Raw genomic sequence first — 20141 nt, 5'->3', positions numbered from 1 at the left:
GAGCCATTTATTGTCAAACTACTGTGTTTTCTCTTTTTAAGTCTTAATGACAACCAAAAACATTTAAATGACCCTGATCAAAAGTTCACATACCCCAGTTCTTAATACCGTGTATTACCCCCTCTAACATCAATGACAGCTTGAAGTCTTTTGTGGTAGTTGTGGATGAGGTTTTTTAATTTCTCAGAAGGTAAAGCTGCCCATTCTTGGCAAAAATCCTCCAGTTCCTGTAAATTCCTGGGCTCTAGCATGAACTGCGCACTTGAGATCTCCCTAGAGAGGTTTTCTGGCACCCAGGGAAAGAGATCAACTTCGCCCCTCCCTTCCCCAGCACCTATGAGATTTGCACACTTAGTCATGTGCCGATGAGCTGCTCTCCCTAATTCTCTCAATGTTCAGTGAAAAACTGAGAGAAGCAGGAAGAGAAGCTTATTGTCACGTGACCGTAAGTATGAATGTAGTGGCCATGTGATGACTGCTGGAACCAGCAAGCAGAGCTGAATCCTGACAGTGAGTATATTACATGCTGTTAGAATTGGCTACAGGGCTTCATTTTGTAATTAAAGGGCTTGTCCAGGTTTGAGATGAAAGTCTGCAGTCATTCTATGTGACTGCAGGCTTCTGAATTCTCACAGCGCATGCACTGCACACTTTTAGGATTCTCCCTGGCACAAGTATGCGATTTGTATACTTCTGGCCACATTCCAAATAGACGTGTCCGTCCTCGCTCAATTCATTTTTATTGAGTGAGGCTACGCATGTCTAGATGGCACGTGACTGCATGTATGCAAATCGCCGGCACAAGACAATCCTGACAGCGTGCAGTGCGTACTGTGAGAATTCAGAAGTCTGCAGTCACATAGTTTGACTGCAGGCTCATCACAAATTTGGACAACCCCTTTCATACTCATAACATAAATAAAAATATGAGCATTAGTCAGTATCACAAAAAATGTTTACATTCAGGTACCTGATAGTTGACGTGGTCTCTGGAGTCCTTCTCTTTCTTTTCTTCATCTTGTCCAGACTCCATGATGACTTTTCTCATCTACAGCTAGTCTCTGCATAATTCCATCTTCTCCGGTCTTCTGCAGCACATCCCCACACGATGCCCTTAAAGATAGCTGTGTCATTATAATGCTCCTAAATAAAAATATCTGCCCTACACCCCTGAATAACTAACTATATTCCCTGCACAAAATATGACCCCCCACACTGTCCCTCTTATGGTACATGCCTTCAATACTTCCCTCTCCTTTCCATACTGGGCATCCTTTTCACACTGTCCTCTCACACTGTGTCCCCCTATAGGGCCCAGTCTCTGTACTGTGCCCCCACATTACACTCCCCCCCCCCCCCCTCTGCATACTGTCCTCTCCTGGCTGTGCCCTTATACCCCCCCCCACCATGCTACTCACACACACAAACACTATTCAGTCTTTATTCTGTGCCCACTCACACTTTTCTCTCTCCATGCTGTCTCCTCATACTATTCCCCTCAATAGTCTCCTCACACTTTTCCCTCTCCCACTTTCCGTACTGCCTCCTCGCACATCCCCCCCCCCAACTCCCCATACATGCCCCCCATCTCACCCCTTGCTTCTCATATTGTGTCTTCAAATTTCTCCTGCTCCCCATATTGTCTGCACCGATCCCTTCCATGCTTTCTTGTGTCAAATCATCCCCACGCCGTTAGACTAAATCTCCCCCACACCATAAATCTCCCCCAGCCCTGTTGCACTAAATTTCCCACACACAGTAAAATACCCCCCTCCCACACACACAGTAAAATACCCCCCTCCCACACACACAGTAAAATACCCCCCTCCCACACACACAGTAAAATACCCCCCTCCCACACACACAGTAAAATACCCCCCTCCCCCCACACACAGTAAAATACCCCCCTCCCCCCACACACAGTAAAATACCCCCCTCCCCCCACACACAGTAAAATACCCCCCTCCCCCCACACACAGTAAAATACCCCCCTCCCCCCACACACAGTAAAATACCCCCCTCCCCCCACACACAGTAAAATACCCCCCTCCCCCCACACACAGTAAAATACCCCCCTCCCCCCACACACAGTAAAATACCCCCCTCCCCCCACACACAGTAAAATACCCCCCTCCCCCCACACACAGTAAAATACCCCCCTCCCCCCACACACAGTAAAATACCCCCCTCCCCCCCACACAGTAAAATACCCCCCTCCCCCCCACACAGTAAAATACCCCCCTCCCATACACACAGTAAAATACCCCCCACACACACAGTAAAATACCCCCTCCCCCCCACACACACAGTAAAATACCCCCCTCCCCCACACACACGCAGTAAAATACCCCCCTCCCCCACACACACGCAGTAAAATACCCCCCTTCCCACACGCAGTAAAATACCCCCCTCCCCACACACACACACGCGCAGTAAAATACCCCCCCACACACACGCAGTAAAATACCCCCCCACACACACACGCAGTAAAATACCCCGCCACACACACACGCAGTAAAATACCCCCCCACACACGCAGTAAAATACCCCCCACACACACACGCAGTAAAATACCCCCCACACACACACGCAGTAAAATACCCTCCCACACACGCACACACGCAGTAAAATACCCCCCCACACGCACACACGCAGTAAAATACCCCCCCCACACGCACACACACAGTAAAATACCCCCCCCACACACACACGCAGTAAAATACCCCCCCACACACACACACGCAGTAAAATACCCCCCCCACACACACACACGCAGTAAAATACCCCCCCCCACACACACACGCAGTAAAATACCCCCCCCACACATACGCAGTAAAATACCCCCCCACACACACACACGCAGTAAAATACCCCCCCCACACATACGCAGTAAAATACCCCCCCATACACGCAGTAAAATACCCCCCACACACACACACGCAGTAAAATACCCCCCCCACACACACACACGCAGTAAAACACCCCCCCACACACACACACGCAGTAAAATACCCCCCCCACACACACACGCAGTAAAATACCCCCCCCACACACACACACGCAGTAAAACACCCCCCCCACACACACACACACGCAGTAAAATACCCCCCCCACACACACGCAGTAAAATACCCCCCCACACACACACACACGCAGTAAAATACCCCCCCCCCACACACACACGCAGTAAAATACCCCCCCCACACACACACACGCAGTAAAATACCCCCCCACACACACACACGCAGTAAACTACCCCCCACACACACGCAGTAAAATACCCCCCACACACACACGCAGTAAAATACCCCCCCACACATACGCAGTAAAATACCCCCCCCCACACACACACACGCAGTAAAATACCCCCCCCACACACACACACGCAGTAAAATACCCCCCCCACACACACACACGCAGTAAAATACCCCCCCACACACACACACGCAGTAAAATACCCCCCCCACACATACGCAGTAAAATACCCCCCCACACACACACACGCAGTAAAATACCCCCCCCACACATACGCAGTAAAATACCCCCCCACACACGCAGTAAAATACCCCCCCACACACGCAGTAAAATACCCCCCCACACACACACGCAGTAAAATACCCCCCCACACACACGCAGTAAAACACCCCCCCCACACACACACACGCAGTAAAATACCCCCCCCCACACACACACACACGCAGTAAAATACCCCCCCCCACACACACACGCAGTAAAATACCCCCCCACACACACACACGCAGTAAAATACCCCCCCCACACACACACACGCAGTAAACTACCCCCCACACACACGCAGTAAAATACCCCCCACACACACACGCAGTAAAATACCCCGCCACACACACACGCAGTAAAATACCCCCCCACACATACGCAGTAAAATACCCCCCCCACCCACACACACACGCAGTAAAATACCCCCCCACACATACGCAGTAAAATACCCCGCCACACACACACGCAGTAAAATACCCCGCCACACACACACGCAGTAAAATACCCCGCCACACACACACGCAGTAAAATACCCCCCCACACACACACGCAGTAAAATACCCCCCCCACACACACACACACACGCAGTAAAATACCCCCCCCACACACACATACGCAGTAAAATACCCCCCACACACACACATACGCAGTAAAATACCCCCCCCACACACACATACGCAGTAAAATACCCCCCCCACACACACATACGCAGTAAAATACCCCCCCCACACACACATACGCAGTAAAATACCCCCCCCACACACACACGCAGTAAAATACCCCCCCCACACACACATACGCAGTAAAATACCCCCCCCACACACACATACGCAGTAAAATACCCCCCCACACACACATACGCAGTAAAATACCCCCCCCACACACACATACGCAGTAAAATACCCCCCCCACACACATACGCAGTAAAATACCCCCCCCACACACATACGCAGTAAAATACCCCCCCCACACACACAGTAAAATACCCCCCCCACACACGCGCAGTAAAATACCCCCCCCACACACACGCAGTAAAATACCCCCCCACACACACACGCAGTAAAATACCCCCCCACACACACACGCAGTAAAATACCCCCCCACACACACACACGCAGTAAAATACCCCCCCACACACACACACGCAGTAAAATACCCCCCCACACACACACACGCAGTAAAATACCCCCCCACACACACACACGCAGTAAAATACCCCCCCACACACACACACGCAGTAAAATACCCCCCCACACACACGCAGTAAAATACCCCCCCCCACACACACACACGCAGTAAAATACCCCCCCCCACACACACACACGCAGTAAAATACCCCCCCCACACACACATACGCAGTAAAATACCCCCCCCCACACACACATACGCAGTAAAATACCCCCCCCACACACACATACGCAGTAAAATACCCCCCCCACACACATACGCAGTAAAATACCCCCCCCACACACACAGTAAAATACCCCCCACACACACGCGCAGTAAAATACCCCGCCACACACACGCAGTAAAATACCCCCCGCCACACACACGCAGTAAAATACCCCCCCCACACACGCACACACGCAGTAAAATACCCCCCCACACACGCAGTAAAATACCCCACACACACACACGCGCAGTGAAATACCCCCCCACACACACACACGCAGTAAAATACCCCCCCGCACAGTGTATTTACCCCCACCGAGCATAAATATCCTATACACACAGTAAACCCCCCCTAACATTTACATTTATTCTTCGGTGTCTTCAGCTCCAGTCTGGAGCACTTTCCACCTGTTCTTCGAGCTGGGCTCTGGCGAGTGACGTCAGCAGTGTCATCACATGACCTGATCACGCTGCTGGCGTCGCTCTGACCCGGAGGTCAGAGCTTTAATTTTACTCGCATACTGCTGTCTCAGGCGCCACACTCCTCCTCCCGCCCTGGAGGAGGAATAAAGTTAATTTTCTCCCCGCAGTGCACTGCTGCGTTCAGGCACTGGACAGGCTAGGAATGCTATTAACCTGCAGATTAACCCCATCTCTGCAGGTTAATAGCGTTTTTTCTTGTGACCGGTTCCTTTTAATATTGGAGTAATTGGTTATCTATAGAATCCAAGTTTAACAACCTGTTGTTTTTTTTCTACAGGTATCTGTTAAAACAATGGCAAACAACAGTCAGTTATGCATTCGACGTTGGACTACGAAACATGTGGCCAAATGGCTGAGGGAAGAGGGATTTTGCGACTATGTGGATATTTTATGCAACAAACATCGTCTAGACGGCACAGCATTGTTAGCATTAACAGAATATGACTTGCGCTCTCCACCTCTGGAAATAAAAGTGTTAGGGGATATCAAACGCCTTATGCTTTCTATTCGTAAACTCCAAAAACAGCATGCCAGTGTCTTAGAAGAATTGGGGTTGGGTAACGAGCCAGCCTCAGGAACTCTCAGTGTCAGTTCACCACCAAGTCCTGACTGGTTATGTAATGGAGAGCTTAAAAGAGACTTTGATGGACATGGCACAGATTCTAGTGTGGAACCACACCAGTACTCCAATGGAAAACACAAACATCCACCAAAGAGACTGGACCCTGAATACTGGAAGACAGCCATTAGCTGTATTTATGTTTTTATAGTTTTTGGCTTTACCTCCTTCGTCATGGTTATTGTGCATGAACGAGTTCCTGACATGCAAACATACCCACCTCTGCCAGACATATTCCTAGACAGGTGAGTAAACCTTTAAGGCATGGGACATGAAATGTGTTGCTTTGTTGATTAATTTTCCCCTCCGCTTGTCTGGTATTGCTGCCCAGTTGCCATTGCTTCCTCTTATGGCGGAAGATGGCAATGTTATAGCTGCTAGTGGCAGCAATTGGCTGCAGTGGTGACATGCTTGTAAAAACAGAAGAGGATCCGCTGCACTTAATCGCCAGTCGCAGCAGTCACATGCTTGTAGTGGACACAATTGGCCCAGATGGAGACCCGGGCCACCCTACCAGAGGAGCGTCTGGGGGATCGTAGGTGAGCATAAACATTTTATTGTTTTCACACAGTTCTGAATAGTTTATTTTTTAAATAGACAAAGTAGTGGGCAACCCCTCCTTATCTGCTTCAAAACTCTCAATGACCTTTAACATATGCAAGGGTAATAGATGTGGGTCCTTAAAGGTGTATTCCCATCTCAGCCATTAATGGGTAAGATGGGAATACTTGCTTTGTCTGGAAGCCAGAGGTGGGCAGAATAACTTACCAGCTGTCCTACACTGTTTTCATGACTAGCATAGATTTGATTAGAAATTGTTTCTGTAACGTGGTCTACTTGTGGCTGCACATAGACAAGTATTCTCATCTCCACTATTAAAAAGGTTATTCCCTTTCAGAAAATGTTTAACCACGGGCTCAGTTAACTTAAAAAAAAAAAAAAAGAAAAAGTGTGCTCAGTCTCTTCTGCTGCAGTGTTTTTGACTGCAGCAGTGATGTAAAATCTGAGTTCATTGATTATCACGTCAGCGGTGCTGTAACCTGTCATTGCTGCAGCCAAACACAGACTGGGAGCCTGTGAGGGGAAATTTTATGAAAAGGGACAATCCCTTTAATAGCTGAGATGGGAACACTGCTTTTAACCCCTTTCCAACATCTGCCATAAATGTACAGTGGTGGAAGTCGAGAGTTCGTGTATAAAGCGGGCTCAGAGGCCTGGTCTGCCCCATTGCCGGCAGATGATGTGTTATTCTGCCATCATCTGTCTTTAACAGCTTTAACATCAGTGGGTGGATCCAAGCTACCCCGCTGTTGTCAACCTCGTTAAAGGCATTAAAAGCGCACCAACCAAGGGCGCACCACTCAACTTGTCCATTGTCCAGCCTGTGGCTGCGCTTGCTAGGAGATTGTGAATTTTACTCTCTGGTGCAATACAATTGTATTTCAATAAATAGTATATGGGACCAGATGATCGTAGGGGTTCAAGTCCCATAAGGGGACTAAAAAAATCATCCACACCCCCATTTGAAATAAAAAGGAAAAAAAAAGACTATTTGGTTTTGCTGTGTCTATAGCATTGTGATGAATCAAAATATAAAATGTTTTAATCCGGTCTGGAAAAACTGTAGACAGAAAAAAAAAATTGAATCTCTAGAATTTCGTTTTTCAGTTGCTGCAACTCCATGAAAGTTGCATGCCATGAAAAAGTTGCATCTATCCCAAAATTACTTTGATTAAAAACATTGGATTGCCATGCAAAAAACAAGCCCTTACACCGCTCTATCGCCAAAAATAAAAAGTTACAGGTATCCTAAAATGGCGGCATTAACAAAAGTTTACTTTACAGTTTTTTTTTCTACATTGTTTTTACATTTTTTTTTTTTTTCACCACTAAAAGTAATAATAAAACTGAACAAGTTTGGTATTGCCATAATTGTACTTGAGTGTTGAATCATGATACTAGATCATTTTAGCACACAATGAGCACCGTATAAATAAAACCAAAAAAGCAAAGTTGGAATTTTTTTTTTTCTTAACCAAGCTTGGAAACTTTAGTTTTTTTTTTTCTCTTTCGCCCCCTTATTCTTCAGTATATTGTATGGTAAAATGGATGGTGTCCTTCAAAACTACAACTTGTACTGCAAAAAGCAAGTACTTATAAAGCTATGTGAATGGAAAAATAATGTTAAAGCTATTGGAAGAATGGGAGGAAAAAAACAAAAGCGCAAAAATGAAAAATCTCCTGGTCCTATAGAGGTGATCTGATACTTAAAATCTCCTATTATTAGCCCTTGTTAGAAAATACTCTACACTTATCCCTATCTATCTAACCCCTAAATGTGTGTTTTTTTTGTTTTTTTTTTTTTAAACTTCTGGTGAGGTTTCGCTGGAAAAGTCTCACACAGGATGTCACAGAAGACTAGGGCTGCTCTCACTTCCCTGCAGCGTCTATCGCCCCTCCTGAAACTAGACTTCACTTCCACTGCTTCTGTCATCGCCCACCCTCTGTAGATGTCCTGGATCCATGGTGATGGAAGCTGTGGGAGAAGTGAGTGCAGCATTGGCTCTCTGCTTCTGTTAAGTGAATGACAACAGCGCTGCTCCATAGCTTCTGTTACCACCCTCAAACGAATTGTCGTCAAGGTGCAGTGATAACACAGGGTGAGTGACACCAGAACCACCCCCTGATAACGACTCTTTTAAGGGCAGTGATAGAAGCTGTGGGTTGGCGCTGGTGTCACTTGTTGCTTCAATTGCTGCCCATGTTGAAGTCTTATTTCGCAGTTAGAAGATGCGGCCGCAGAGAAAGAAGCAGAGTGCTGGGGCTGCACTCACTACTTCCACAGCATTTATCACCATGGATCCAAGACATCTTCACCGGGTGGTGGTGACAGAAACTATGGTAAGTAACTGCAGCGCAGCTCCCTGATGACGTCCTGTTCCAGGTGGGGCGATAGACGTTGCAGGGGAGTGAGTGAAGCCCCAGCCTTCTGTGACATCCTGTTTGCGACTCCTCTCTAACGAAACGTCACAGGAAGTGAAGTAAAAAAAAAAACATTTAGAGATTAGATGGGGAGAAGAGTCGGTTATTTTATAATAAAGCGAATAACAAAAGTGGTTATGATATAAAGATAAATAGTTAGAAAGGACATTTAAGTATCAGATAACTCCTTTAAGAACCAGGAGAGTTTTCATTTTTGAGCTTTTTTTTTTCCTCCCCTACTCCACTAATAAGGCTGTGTGCCCATGATGCGTTTTTAATGCGTTTTTGCAGCTGCGGAAACGCTGCAGAAACGCATTAAAAACGCATGGTAGAAGGGCAGCAATGTTCCCCAATGATAATCCGCATGTGCTGTGCACATGCTGCGGAAATTTCCGCTGCGGATTATCATTGCGGAAAAAAACGCAGCACTACCAATTATTTTGCGGAAGCGCTGCGTTTTCGCCGCCATTGACTTGCCTTGGAACGCACCAATTCCGCAAGACTGCATCTGTACTTGCGTAATTGGCGCGTTCTAATGTGCGGATGGTACCCGAGTGTAGATGAGAGGAGAGTCTCATCCACACCCAGGTACCATTAAAAAATCTGTAAAAAAAGAATAAAATAAAAAATAAATGTATATTTACCTTCTGACGGCCCGCGCTGCGCTCCTGCTTGCTTCCCGGCACTTTGCAGTGGATTGAAGGACCTGCGCTGACGTCAGAGTCATGTGACGGGTCACGCGACGCTGACGTCGGCAGGTCTTTCAATCCACCGCTGCGGGCACCGAGCGAAGCAAGACAGCGCGGGCCATCGGAGGCTAAGTATATATTTATTTTTTTATTTTTACCACTCTCTCGGGTCACACTATATAAATCCATGCCGTTTGCATGGATTTATATAGTGTGACCTAGTTGTCACAAGCACTTTCCAAGTGATGCTAAAATCGCCTGGAAAGCGCTTGACAACCCGCATGCGGAAATGCAAGTGAATAACGCTCCATTTCCGCATGTCCCTGGCAGGAAAAACGCATGTACAATCCGCATGTACAATCCACATGTACAATCCGCATGCATTTTTTCTGCCAGGGAGATGCAGAAACGCTCAGGAAAAAATCCAGAGCATTTCTGCATCGTGGGCACATAGCCTCTCTTTTATTTTACTCTTTATTATTAAGCCAAAATGTTTTTGCATCCTTCTGTTGCTTAATTGCAGGAGGTGAAATTAAGTAACACATTGCAACATTTGTCCCAGAGCTACTGTCAATGCAGCAATGAAATATTGAACTATAGTGACTTCTGACATTCCTATCACATGGCTCATAAGTCAAGTGATCACCAGAAAACGTGTCCAATTATGTATAGAATACTGACCATGAAGAATGAACTGCTCAGTCTGAATTCAATTGTATTCACTGTCATGTATTATGTCTGTACCTCTGTCTCAGAAGTGGTTAAACCTGTTTCTTGGAAAACGACTAACTAGGGTAAATTCTTCAACTCTTTTTTGCATATCACATTTGTTATCCATAGGAATAAATTAGGTTGCTGAGCGTTTTACTAAATTTGTGACTACAAAGGTTTCCGGGTTGCACCAGACTGTGTAAAAGTTCCATGCAGTGTTGCAAATATTGCTGTATATTTATTGAGCATTTCACCTCCAACCCCATGGCCTCGTAGTGACAATCCTGTTTTTTTTTTTTTTCTTTTTTTAAAGATATGATGAAAGCTACAGTTATACAGGGTGATTTACTCTCTACTTTACCTGGCAAAAATTGCATTAACTTCTGGTTCCTTTGGTTCATGAGAAATTTATGTTTTACCCCTTCACAACCTTTAATATATAGTTTCGTCAAAGGTAGTGTCCCTGCCATTGATGCAGGCTCCGGCTCTGAGCCCGCATCTTTTCCCGCACATGACAGCTGATCTGATCAGCTGTCATGTGCCTCGAACAGCCGTGGATGGATTCGAGAACCAATTAAATGCTGCTGTCCATAACTTAGAGCGGCATTTAACATGTCCCGGCCGGAAGCATGTCACGAGTCCGGCCCAAAGGCGCCCCTGTCACATGATCGCGGGGCGCCGATGGGTTGTCATAACAGCTGTGCCTGTCATTGTGAAACTTCTATGAACGCTGGCCTGTTACCAGCATTCATAGGAGATTGTGCTTTTTGCTACACATAGCAAATCTCCTAGAGGGACTATTGAAGCCAGTTAAAAAAAAAAATGTAAACTTTAAAAAAGTTCATATCACTCCTCTTTTTCCCCATTGAAAGTAAAACAATTAAAGAAAAATAAAAAATACACATTTGGTATTTTTGCGTTCAAAAATGTCCAATCCGTAAACGGCGAAACGAGAAAAAAAAAAAACCGAACATTGCAATAACGGGCGATCAAAACATCGCATCTACCCCAAAATGCTATCAATAAAAACATCAGATCAAGCTGCAAAAAAACAAGCCCTTACCTAGCCCCAGATCATGAAAAATGGGAGATGCCTAGGTTCTCGGAAAATGGCGACATAAGCAATTTTTTTCTTTCTTTCAAATTTTGGATTTTTTTTTTTCACCACTTCAATAAAAAAGAACTTATACATGTTTGCTATCTGCATACTTGTACTGACCTGGGGAATAATATAGCAAGGTCAGTTTTAGCATTTAGTGAACATTGTAAATAAAACACCAATAAAACTATTGTGGAATTGCACTTTTTTGCAATTATACTGCACTTGGAATTTTTTTCTCGTTTTTCCAGTACGCTATATGGTAAATCTAATGGTGTCGTTCAAAAGTACAACTCGTCCTACAAAAAAACAAGCTCTCATATTGCTATATTGATGGAAAAAATAAAAAGTTATGGCTCTGGGAAGAAGGGGAGCAAAAAACGAAAACGCAAAAATGTAAAATCGCAATATTGTGAAGGGGTTAAAGCACATGTTGAAAATGTCCACTGTTCACATCCAAGCACACCTGCACGCGCTGTTCCGTATTGTTGAATGTATTCTGCATGACGTCTGAGCTCTTAGCCTGAATTTCTCGCTGTATGTGGTCTCTGCCTGTAATGTACTTGGCTTGTTATAGTATAAAAAGCCCTTTTATCTATTTATTATGAAAGATAATCTTTAATAGTCATATTTGACAAATATAACATACAAAAAGTGCCCGTAAAGTGCCCATAAAAAGTGACCTAGTGCAGGCAGAAATATACATTCATCATGATTAATTTTTCCTATTTTCACACCTTCTTACTGAAGACGATAATCTTTCACTACTTGATATATAATATATAGGTGTGAACTTGAACAAAAAACAGCCTATACATAATAGGTCACTAATCTTAAAAACAGCAGGAGAAGGTTATTGTAGGTGGGACTTATGAATACATATCTATTATTTCCCAAACTGCATCAATATACCACATACATGTCAAGGGCTCAACCCTATATATGGAGTCCTTAATCAGATGTGGTGTGAAAATAGGAAAAATTAATCATGATGAATGTATATTTCTGCCTGCACTAGGTCACTTTTTATGGGCACTTTATGGGCACTTTTTGTATGTTATATTTGTCAAATATGACTATTAAAGATTATCTTTCATAATAAATAGATAAAAGGGCTTTTTGTGTTAGTTGGTAAAAGATATTCCCTTTATATATGGAATCAAGAATTTGTGATCTTTTGTTATAGTATACTCGACACTTAATATGGCCCCAAAAGAAAAAATCCAGCAATAACTAATTCTTTCCTCTTGATTGGGCCCTTACAATTCCTGAATGACAGTGACTCTAAGGCTATGTTCACACATGTTTATTTCAGCGTTTTTATCTGCAGCAAAACCTGATCTCTTGCCAGGAGGTTGTTCAGGATTTTTCTTGCTTATTTGGTCAGCGTTTTTTTTCACAGTTCTTTTGTCTCTTTTATGCATAAAGTTCAGTGAAAAAAAAAAAAAATCTCATTCTGGTTTTGGCACAACAGTGGGTGAGGTGAATTGTTCAGAAATAGTTTACCAAAGACTCTGGCAGTGCATTATTTGTATGACACTATTTTACTTTTTACAATATGGTCTGCCATTCAGTTGCTCAGGGCATTGTTTAATTTCACACCTCCCTGGGCCACAGATATTGTTCAATCTCACAGGTAGTTCAGCCAATGTTTACACAGTACATATCACTAATTTAATTAAACTCTCCCAATACAAACAACCATCTCGGTGACCAAGACAAGATGGTAAAATCCCAAAAATAAATGTTTCACATACTGCTGTACTGGCTTAATTTCACTAAAAACGCAGCAAAACCTGATAGCTATGTCCACACTAGGCGTTTTTTCAGTGTTTTTCTATTACCCATTACTTCCAGGGAGTGAAAAACGCTGAAATAAATGGCATGCTCTACTTTGCAAAAAAACATGCAAAGCACAAAATCCCGATTTTTCCGCTCGTTGACATGTGGAATGTTTTTTTTCTTACCATAATACAAATTCTAACAGTCTATTCTGTAGGACTATCAGCTGTGTATCCACCTTCTGCACAACACAACTGATGGTCCCAACCCCATTTATAAGGCAAGAAATCCCACTTATTAAACCTGACAGGGCACACCTGTGAAGTGTAAACCATTTCCGGTGACTACCTCTTGAAGCTCATCAAGAGAATGCCAAGAGTGTGCAAAGCAATCATCAAAGCAAAAGGTGGCTACTTTGAAGAACCTAGAATATAAGACATATTTTCAGTTGTTTCACACTTTTTTGTTAAGTATATAATTCCACATGTGTTAATTCATAGTTTTGATGCCTTCAGTGTGAATGTACAATTTTCAAAGTCATGAGAATACAGAAAAATCTTTACATGAGAAGGTGTGTCCAAACTTTTGGTCCGTTGTGTGTTTGTGTGTGTGTGTGTGTGTGTGTGTGTGTGTGTATATAATATATATATACACAGACAGAGAGAGACACTATAATATGCATGTATATGTAAAAATATTTCTATTATAGGATTATTATATCCTTCCTTTTGTGACTCACTAGAATCCCGTTTATCCATCTATTGTATATGTGAGTGTGCTCCCATTTACTGTGCAGTGCAGCTTTTCTTCCTTTTTGCTCAGTTTGCATTCTTGCATAGTTCTTTGGACCACTCCTTATTCATTCCAGTAAAAAAAAAAATAATAATCTGTGGTGTTCACTATACACTTTTGCTTCATGAAAGCTACAGTTATTTTACAGCCTTAGGTTTAAATACAACTTTGTATAGAAAGCAAAGGCTTACTCGCAGGCTGTGTTTTTGAGTTTTTTTTTTTTCTCTGTGCAAAATTTCACTGTCCCAGCAATGTGAACGAAACATCTGAAATCTCATACACATGCCGCTAATTTTTTCCTTGCAGCTTTAATCCATCAGAACGTTTTGTTTTTTTAAATCTGCAGCATGTAAATTTTCAGTGTTATTGCATTGTTTGTCACCTATTTTAATGAATGGGAAAAAAAACGCATAAAAAAATTCACGAAAAAGTGCATATTATACAGAGCTTTTTTCCTGTCAACACTGTTTTTTGGTGTAGAAAAATCTGCTGCAAATACTCAACATGTGCACATGCCCTTAACGTTGTTGAGCAGTCAGTACATAATATTTGTTGCACAGGAACATGACATTGCACAGAACCGTATAGTGTCCAGTGTATAGAGCTACCATATACTGTATGTAGTAATTGATTTTTTTTTGATCAGACCTCAAACACATGTAGTGACATTCCTTACATTAATGTGGCTAATGTTTACCCTTTCCATGCAGTGTCCCTCGAATCCCATGGGCCTTTGCAATGACGGAGATGTGTGGAGTGGTCCTTTGTTATATTTGGCTGCTCGTATTGCTTCTCCACAGACACAGGTAATAAATTAGGATTTTGATGTGTTTTTCCTTATATTTAAGCTTTGGTACGTCCAGATAAGAGTTGATTAGAGCTTCTAAACGGGTTGCAGAACCTTCTAGGTTGTTAGAAGTTTATATTTCTGTTAGGCTGCGTGCCCACTATGCGTTTTTTTAAGCATTTCCGCAGCGTAATTTATGCCGCTGAAATGCTTAAAAAACGCTTGGTAATAGGTCTACAATGGTAGAAAAATCCGCAGCACACCCATTAATTTTGCGGAATCGCGGCGTTTTAGCCGCCATTGACTTGCATTGGAATGCATAACATCTGCATGACTACACGTACACATGCGGATATTATGCGATTCAATGCGCGGATGGTACCCGGGTCTGGAGAAGAAGAGATTCTCCTCCCGACCCGGGTACCATAGTACCTGTAGTTAAAAAAGAATTAAAATAAAAAATAAACATATACTTACCTTCTAATGGCCCCCTGTCTGCTCCCGGCGGCACTGCTGGCTCTTTGGCTGCTCCTGGTGGTAAAAGGACATTCCATGACATCATTTAGTCATGTGACAGGTCACACGACCGCTGACATGGGTGGTCGCGTGACCTGTCACATGACTAAATGACTCCATGGAAGGTCCTTTTACACCACCGCGAGCTGCCGAAGACACCGGACGCATCGGAGAAGGAGACCGGGGCCATTGGAAGGTGAGTATAATGTTTTTTTTTGGGTTTTTTTTCACCATTTTTTATTCTTTTTTTTTTACTATTGATGCAGCATTTGCAGCATCGTAACTTGGTCACACAACATAAATCCATGCCGGTTGCATGGATTTATATAGTGTGACCAAGTTGTCAAGCACTTTCCAAGTGATGCTAAAATCGCTTGGAAAGCGCTTGACAACCCGCATGCGAAAATGCCAGTGAAGAACGCTTCACATCCGCATGTCCCTGGCAGGAAAAACGCATGTACAATCCACGTGTACAATCCGCATGTACAATCCGCATGCTTTTTTTCTGCCAGGGAGATGCAGAAACGCTCAAGAAAAATCTACAGCATTTCTGCGTTGTGGGCACATAGCCTTAGACTTAAATGGTACTGCAGAATTTCAGTGATTCAGTCTGAAGGGATTCAAGTGCTCTCAAGCAGTGTTTCTCAATTTTGTCAGTCCAAGTATCCCTTAACAATAAGAAGTTCCTACCAAGCACATTATAATATTTTAGTTTACAATAGCAATAAATTATGCTAATTAAAATTATGGCTACATTCTCACTGAAGTCAGAGGCTTCATTTGAAGCTCCTTTTGGCAGTTCCTTTAAATTTGACAGGAAGAATACCAGGCAGTAGTGGGACAGGCACATGGCTGATAGACTGTGGGCTCCTTGACCTGTTCACATCCACTCCTCATGTCCATTGTTATGCTCCGTCATTGGAGCGGAAATGATGGATCTCATGTGAACAGACTGATGGTGATCATCTGTGACCACAGATGATGAGTGAAGCATTGGCTGCACATACTCACTACTGCTTTATTAACAGAAGTGAGTTTGGGATTTTCTTTCTAAAATCGATGGGGTGTCCCAGCTCTCATACATTTATCACTTATCTTGGGAGTGATATGTCCTTTATGTGATGATACTTTTAATTTACCACTCTGGTCTGTTTTTATTTATTTTTTTTGTTAATTTTGCCATCGGTTAGGGATCAGTAATATTGTGTTTGTGTTTTAAAGGGGTATTCCCATTGCAGGACCTTAGGTATCCATTGTTACAACCACTAGCTACTATCACTATATCAGTGGTCGTAACCATGGATACCCAAGGTCCTGCAATGCCTGCACATGAGAAAAGAGACAGAGCAAATCAGAAAAACTATACTACATTTCTATTTGGAGGTATTTGCTAATATTGTTATTATTTCACCTACTACTTATTGGGATAGGATCTTGGAGATGGGAATACACCTTTAAAATATTTAACTACTGACACGGAATATGTATTACTGATACCTGACTGATGGCACTTAAGGTTTCGTGCCCATGATGAGTTTTTGACACTATATATTTTCGCTCCATCAAAACGCAACCTCTTACAGTTCCAAATACAAATAAAGGAACAAAAGAGTATATTTAGCCCACTAAAATACTTCTTATTGATAAAATTAAGAGTCAATATACAAGGTAAGACAGAGGCTGCTGTCCTCAGAGCAGGTACGTTAAACACTTATACACATGGTGGAAACACTCACATGTCCAAATAATAGTTCAATAGTATCACTTATCCGCATAAATATAATATCCAGGGATATAATTTTCCCTTATAATCTAACAGGCAGGCAACATGGTAAATTAGAAAGTTAAGAATGACACTAGCATGAGATGACCAGCACTGTCAGGAGCTGCCTTACTGCAAAGAGAAGTATATATACGGCACCGCTATTTCCGGTCATCGCCCGGTGACCGGGTTAAGATGGCTGCTGTATCTGACAACAGGCCATCCCTGTATGTCGCCCCAGGGGTCTGCACTGTGCCCCCTCCCCTCCACCCGCTTTGGCGATCACTGTGATTGGCTGATCAGTTTTGACCAGCCAATCACAGCAATGTGACAAAGTTTTTTTTTTAAAAAAAAAGTGACATGCTGTGATAGGTGCGGTGTCAGACAGCACCGATCACAGCTGTCACAATGGGTGGGGTGATCGCGACATCACCTCTCCTGATTAACCCATTTGGCGCTGTTTGGCTGAACACGTTTCTGACCAATCAGCACCAAAGGGGTGAATCAAAAATAGCGATCACCGCTCTGCACGCCATCTTTACCTCAGAGTAGTGGCTCTCACGTGATCGGGGCTCGGTAAAACCGGCCCTGATCATATTCTCCAGGGTCTCAGCTACCCCCGGTAGCTGAGACCCCGGAGAATTTCCGAGTCTGGGGGGCCTTATTCCTCAGCAACGCATTTTCACGGTGCTGAGGAATACGTACCCTTAACTGCCAGCATAAAAATGTGTTACGGCAGTTGTTAAGGGGTTAAATAAAAATTTTTTTTTTTTCTTTACATCTGATTTTTCTTTTCATTATTTCTTCTACGTGTCTCTTCTAAATTTTTCCTCTTTACTTTTTTTTTCTCTACTTTTTATAATAAATAGGACCATTTACACAATACACGTGTAAAAGGATTACTTACACACATCCCCAGTGTTTTGAAAGATAAAATAAAAATGTCCCATTTGTCAAGAAGACGTTGTTCACCACAGGAGGCATATGTTTCCTTGCCTCCGACACGGATTCAGCCAGTGAGAAAGATCCCATGATCCTCTAGTCCTCTTCCTCCTCCTCATGTAGTGACGAAGGACCCAGGCAACCCCTACAGCAATCGATCCCTTATGGACTGCACCCCCCGAAAATTATCAGCCTGTAATTCCAGATTTCATCGACAGCTCAGGAATCCAATTTGACACTACAGGCCTCACTGAAATTGACTTCTTCAAATTCTTTTTCAGTGAGGAAATAAGAAATCTTATGGTGGCCCAGACAGACTTGTTTGCCCATCAATTTTTCACCCAAAATCCAACGTCCTCATTCGCCAGATGGACCCCTGTAAATGCAGCAGAGATGACATTTTGGGGCATTGTGCTGCATATGGGCATAGTCAGAAAACCAGGGCTTTGGCAATACTGGAGTATGATATACTCTACAGCACACTGGTATTCTCTATGACCATGACAAGGACACGACTTAAAGCGATCCAAATTGTTTTGCATTATAGTGATAATGCGCAGTGTCCTCCCTGAGACGATCCCAACTTTGATCGTCTATACAAAATTCGGCCAATAGTTGAACAACCCCCAGAACGACATCGCTATAGATGAATCTCTGATTCATTTTAAAGGGAGACTAAAATTCTGACAATACCTGCCAGTAAGAGGGCAAGGTATGGAATAAAACTGTACAAGCTGTGTCATAGTACCTCAGGGTACACCCACAGATTTAGGGTCTACGAAGGGAAGGACACCAAGATTCAACCCCCTGAATGCCCCCCTGTTCTGGGGGTGAGTGGGAAAATTGTGTGGGAATTGGTGCATCCACTGCTGTATAAGGGTTATCACCTCTACATTGATAACTTTTACACCAGCATCCCGCTCTTCAAGTCCCTCTCTGTCAGAGGTACAGTTCCATGCGGCACCGTGCGAAAAAATCAGAGTGGCCTCCTTAAGTCGCTAATTGGGCAATTGCTGAGAAAAGGCGAAAGCAAAGCCCAATGCAGCGACAATATGATGATGGTCAAGTATAAGGACAAGAGGGATGTCCTTATCTTGACCACCATACACTGTGACAACAGCTCCCATGTCACTGTCTGAGGTACCACAACACAAGTCCCAAAGCCAGATTGTATCTTGGATTATAATAAGTACATGGGGGGGTGTAGATCTCTCAGATCGGGTGCTCTAACCATACAGTGCCATGCGAAAAGCTACAGTATGGTATAAAAAGTTGGCCATGCACATTGTACAGATGGCACTGTACAATGCTTTTGTGCTGTTTCGATCTGCAGGCAATACGGGGACCTTCCTTCAGTTTCAGGGGGTAGTCATCAAGGCCCTAATGTTTGGAAATCAGGAAGGTGAGGGTCCGAGTACTTCTGAAACTGATAGTGCCCGTATCATACCAGGTCAACATTTTCTTGGAGAGGTTCCCCAAACTGCGAGGAAGGGAAGATCAGAAAAACGGTGCAGAGTATGCTCCAAGAGGGGAATCCGAAAGGACACAATTTACCATTGTGAAACCTGCCCTAAGAAACCTGGCCTTTGCATTAAGAATTGCTTCAATGTGTACCACACGTCCATAAATCAATAAAATTTGTTTTTACCCTGTTGACACAACACACTTTTATAATCTGATGTACTCCACACAACTTACACATAACACCACATTATAAATTCATACACCAGGAAAACCAAAAGCATTATAATCATTGCTATAAAACTATGCCTCTAGATAATTCCTTGAGGGGTGTAGTTTCCAAAAGAGGGTCACTTGTGGCTGTTTTCTACTGTTTAGGCTCATCAGGGGTTCTCCAAACGTGACATGGCGCTCGCAGACCAGTCCATCAAAATCTGCGCTCCAAACAGCCACTCCTTCCCTGCCATGTGCCTAAACAGTAGTTTTCCACTACATATGGGGTATCGGCGTACTCAGGGTAAATTGCATAACAGTTTATGTGGTCCATCTTACCGTTGTGAAAATAAAAATTTTGGGCTAAAAAAAACATTTTTGTGTAAAAAATGTTT

General features: G+C 43.6%; 1 protein-coding gene across 3 annotated transcripts in view; it reads left to right on the top strand.

Annotated features, from left to right (window-relative positions):
• SAMD8 (sterile alpha motif domain containing 8) overlaps positions 1-20141 on the top strand; it is a 73378-nt gene that overhangs the window by 18399 nt on the left and 34838 nt on the right. For all 3 annotated transcript variants that reach the window (XM_073686068.1, XM_073686066.1, XM_073686069.1), the window contains exons 2-3: positions 5669-6255; positions 14776-14871. In XM_073686068.1, coding sequence (XP_073542169.1) covers positions 5684-6255; positions 14776-14871 — 668 coding nt within the window. In that variant the 5' untranslated portion in view covers positions 5669-5683. The remainder of the gene's footprint in view (positions 1-5668; positions 6256-14775; positions 14872-20141) is intronic.

This window comes from Phyllobates terribilis, unplaced genomic scaffold (genome assembly GCF_046119375.1).
Source record: "Phyllobates terribilis strain yellow unplaced genomic scaffold, ASM4611937v1 Scaffold_5__5_contigs__length_657084704, whole genome shotgun sequence".
NCBI lineage: Eukaryota > Metazoa > Chordata > Amphibia > Anura > Dendrobatidae > Phyllobates > Phyllobates terribilis.
This window is presented reverse-complemented; position numbering and strand designations above follow the sequence as displayed.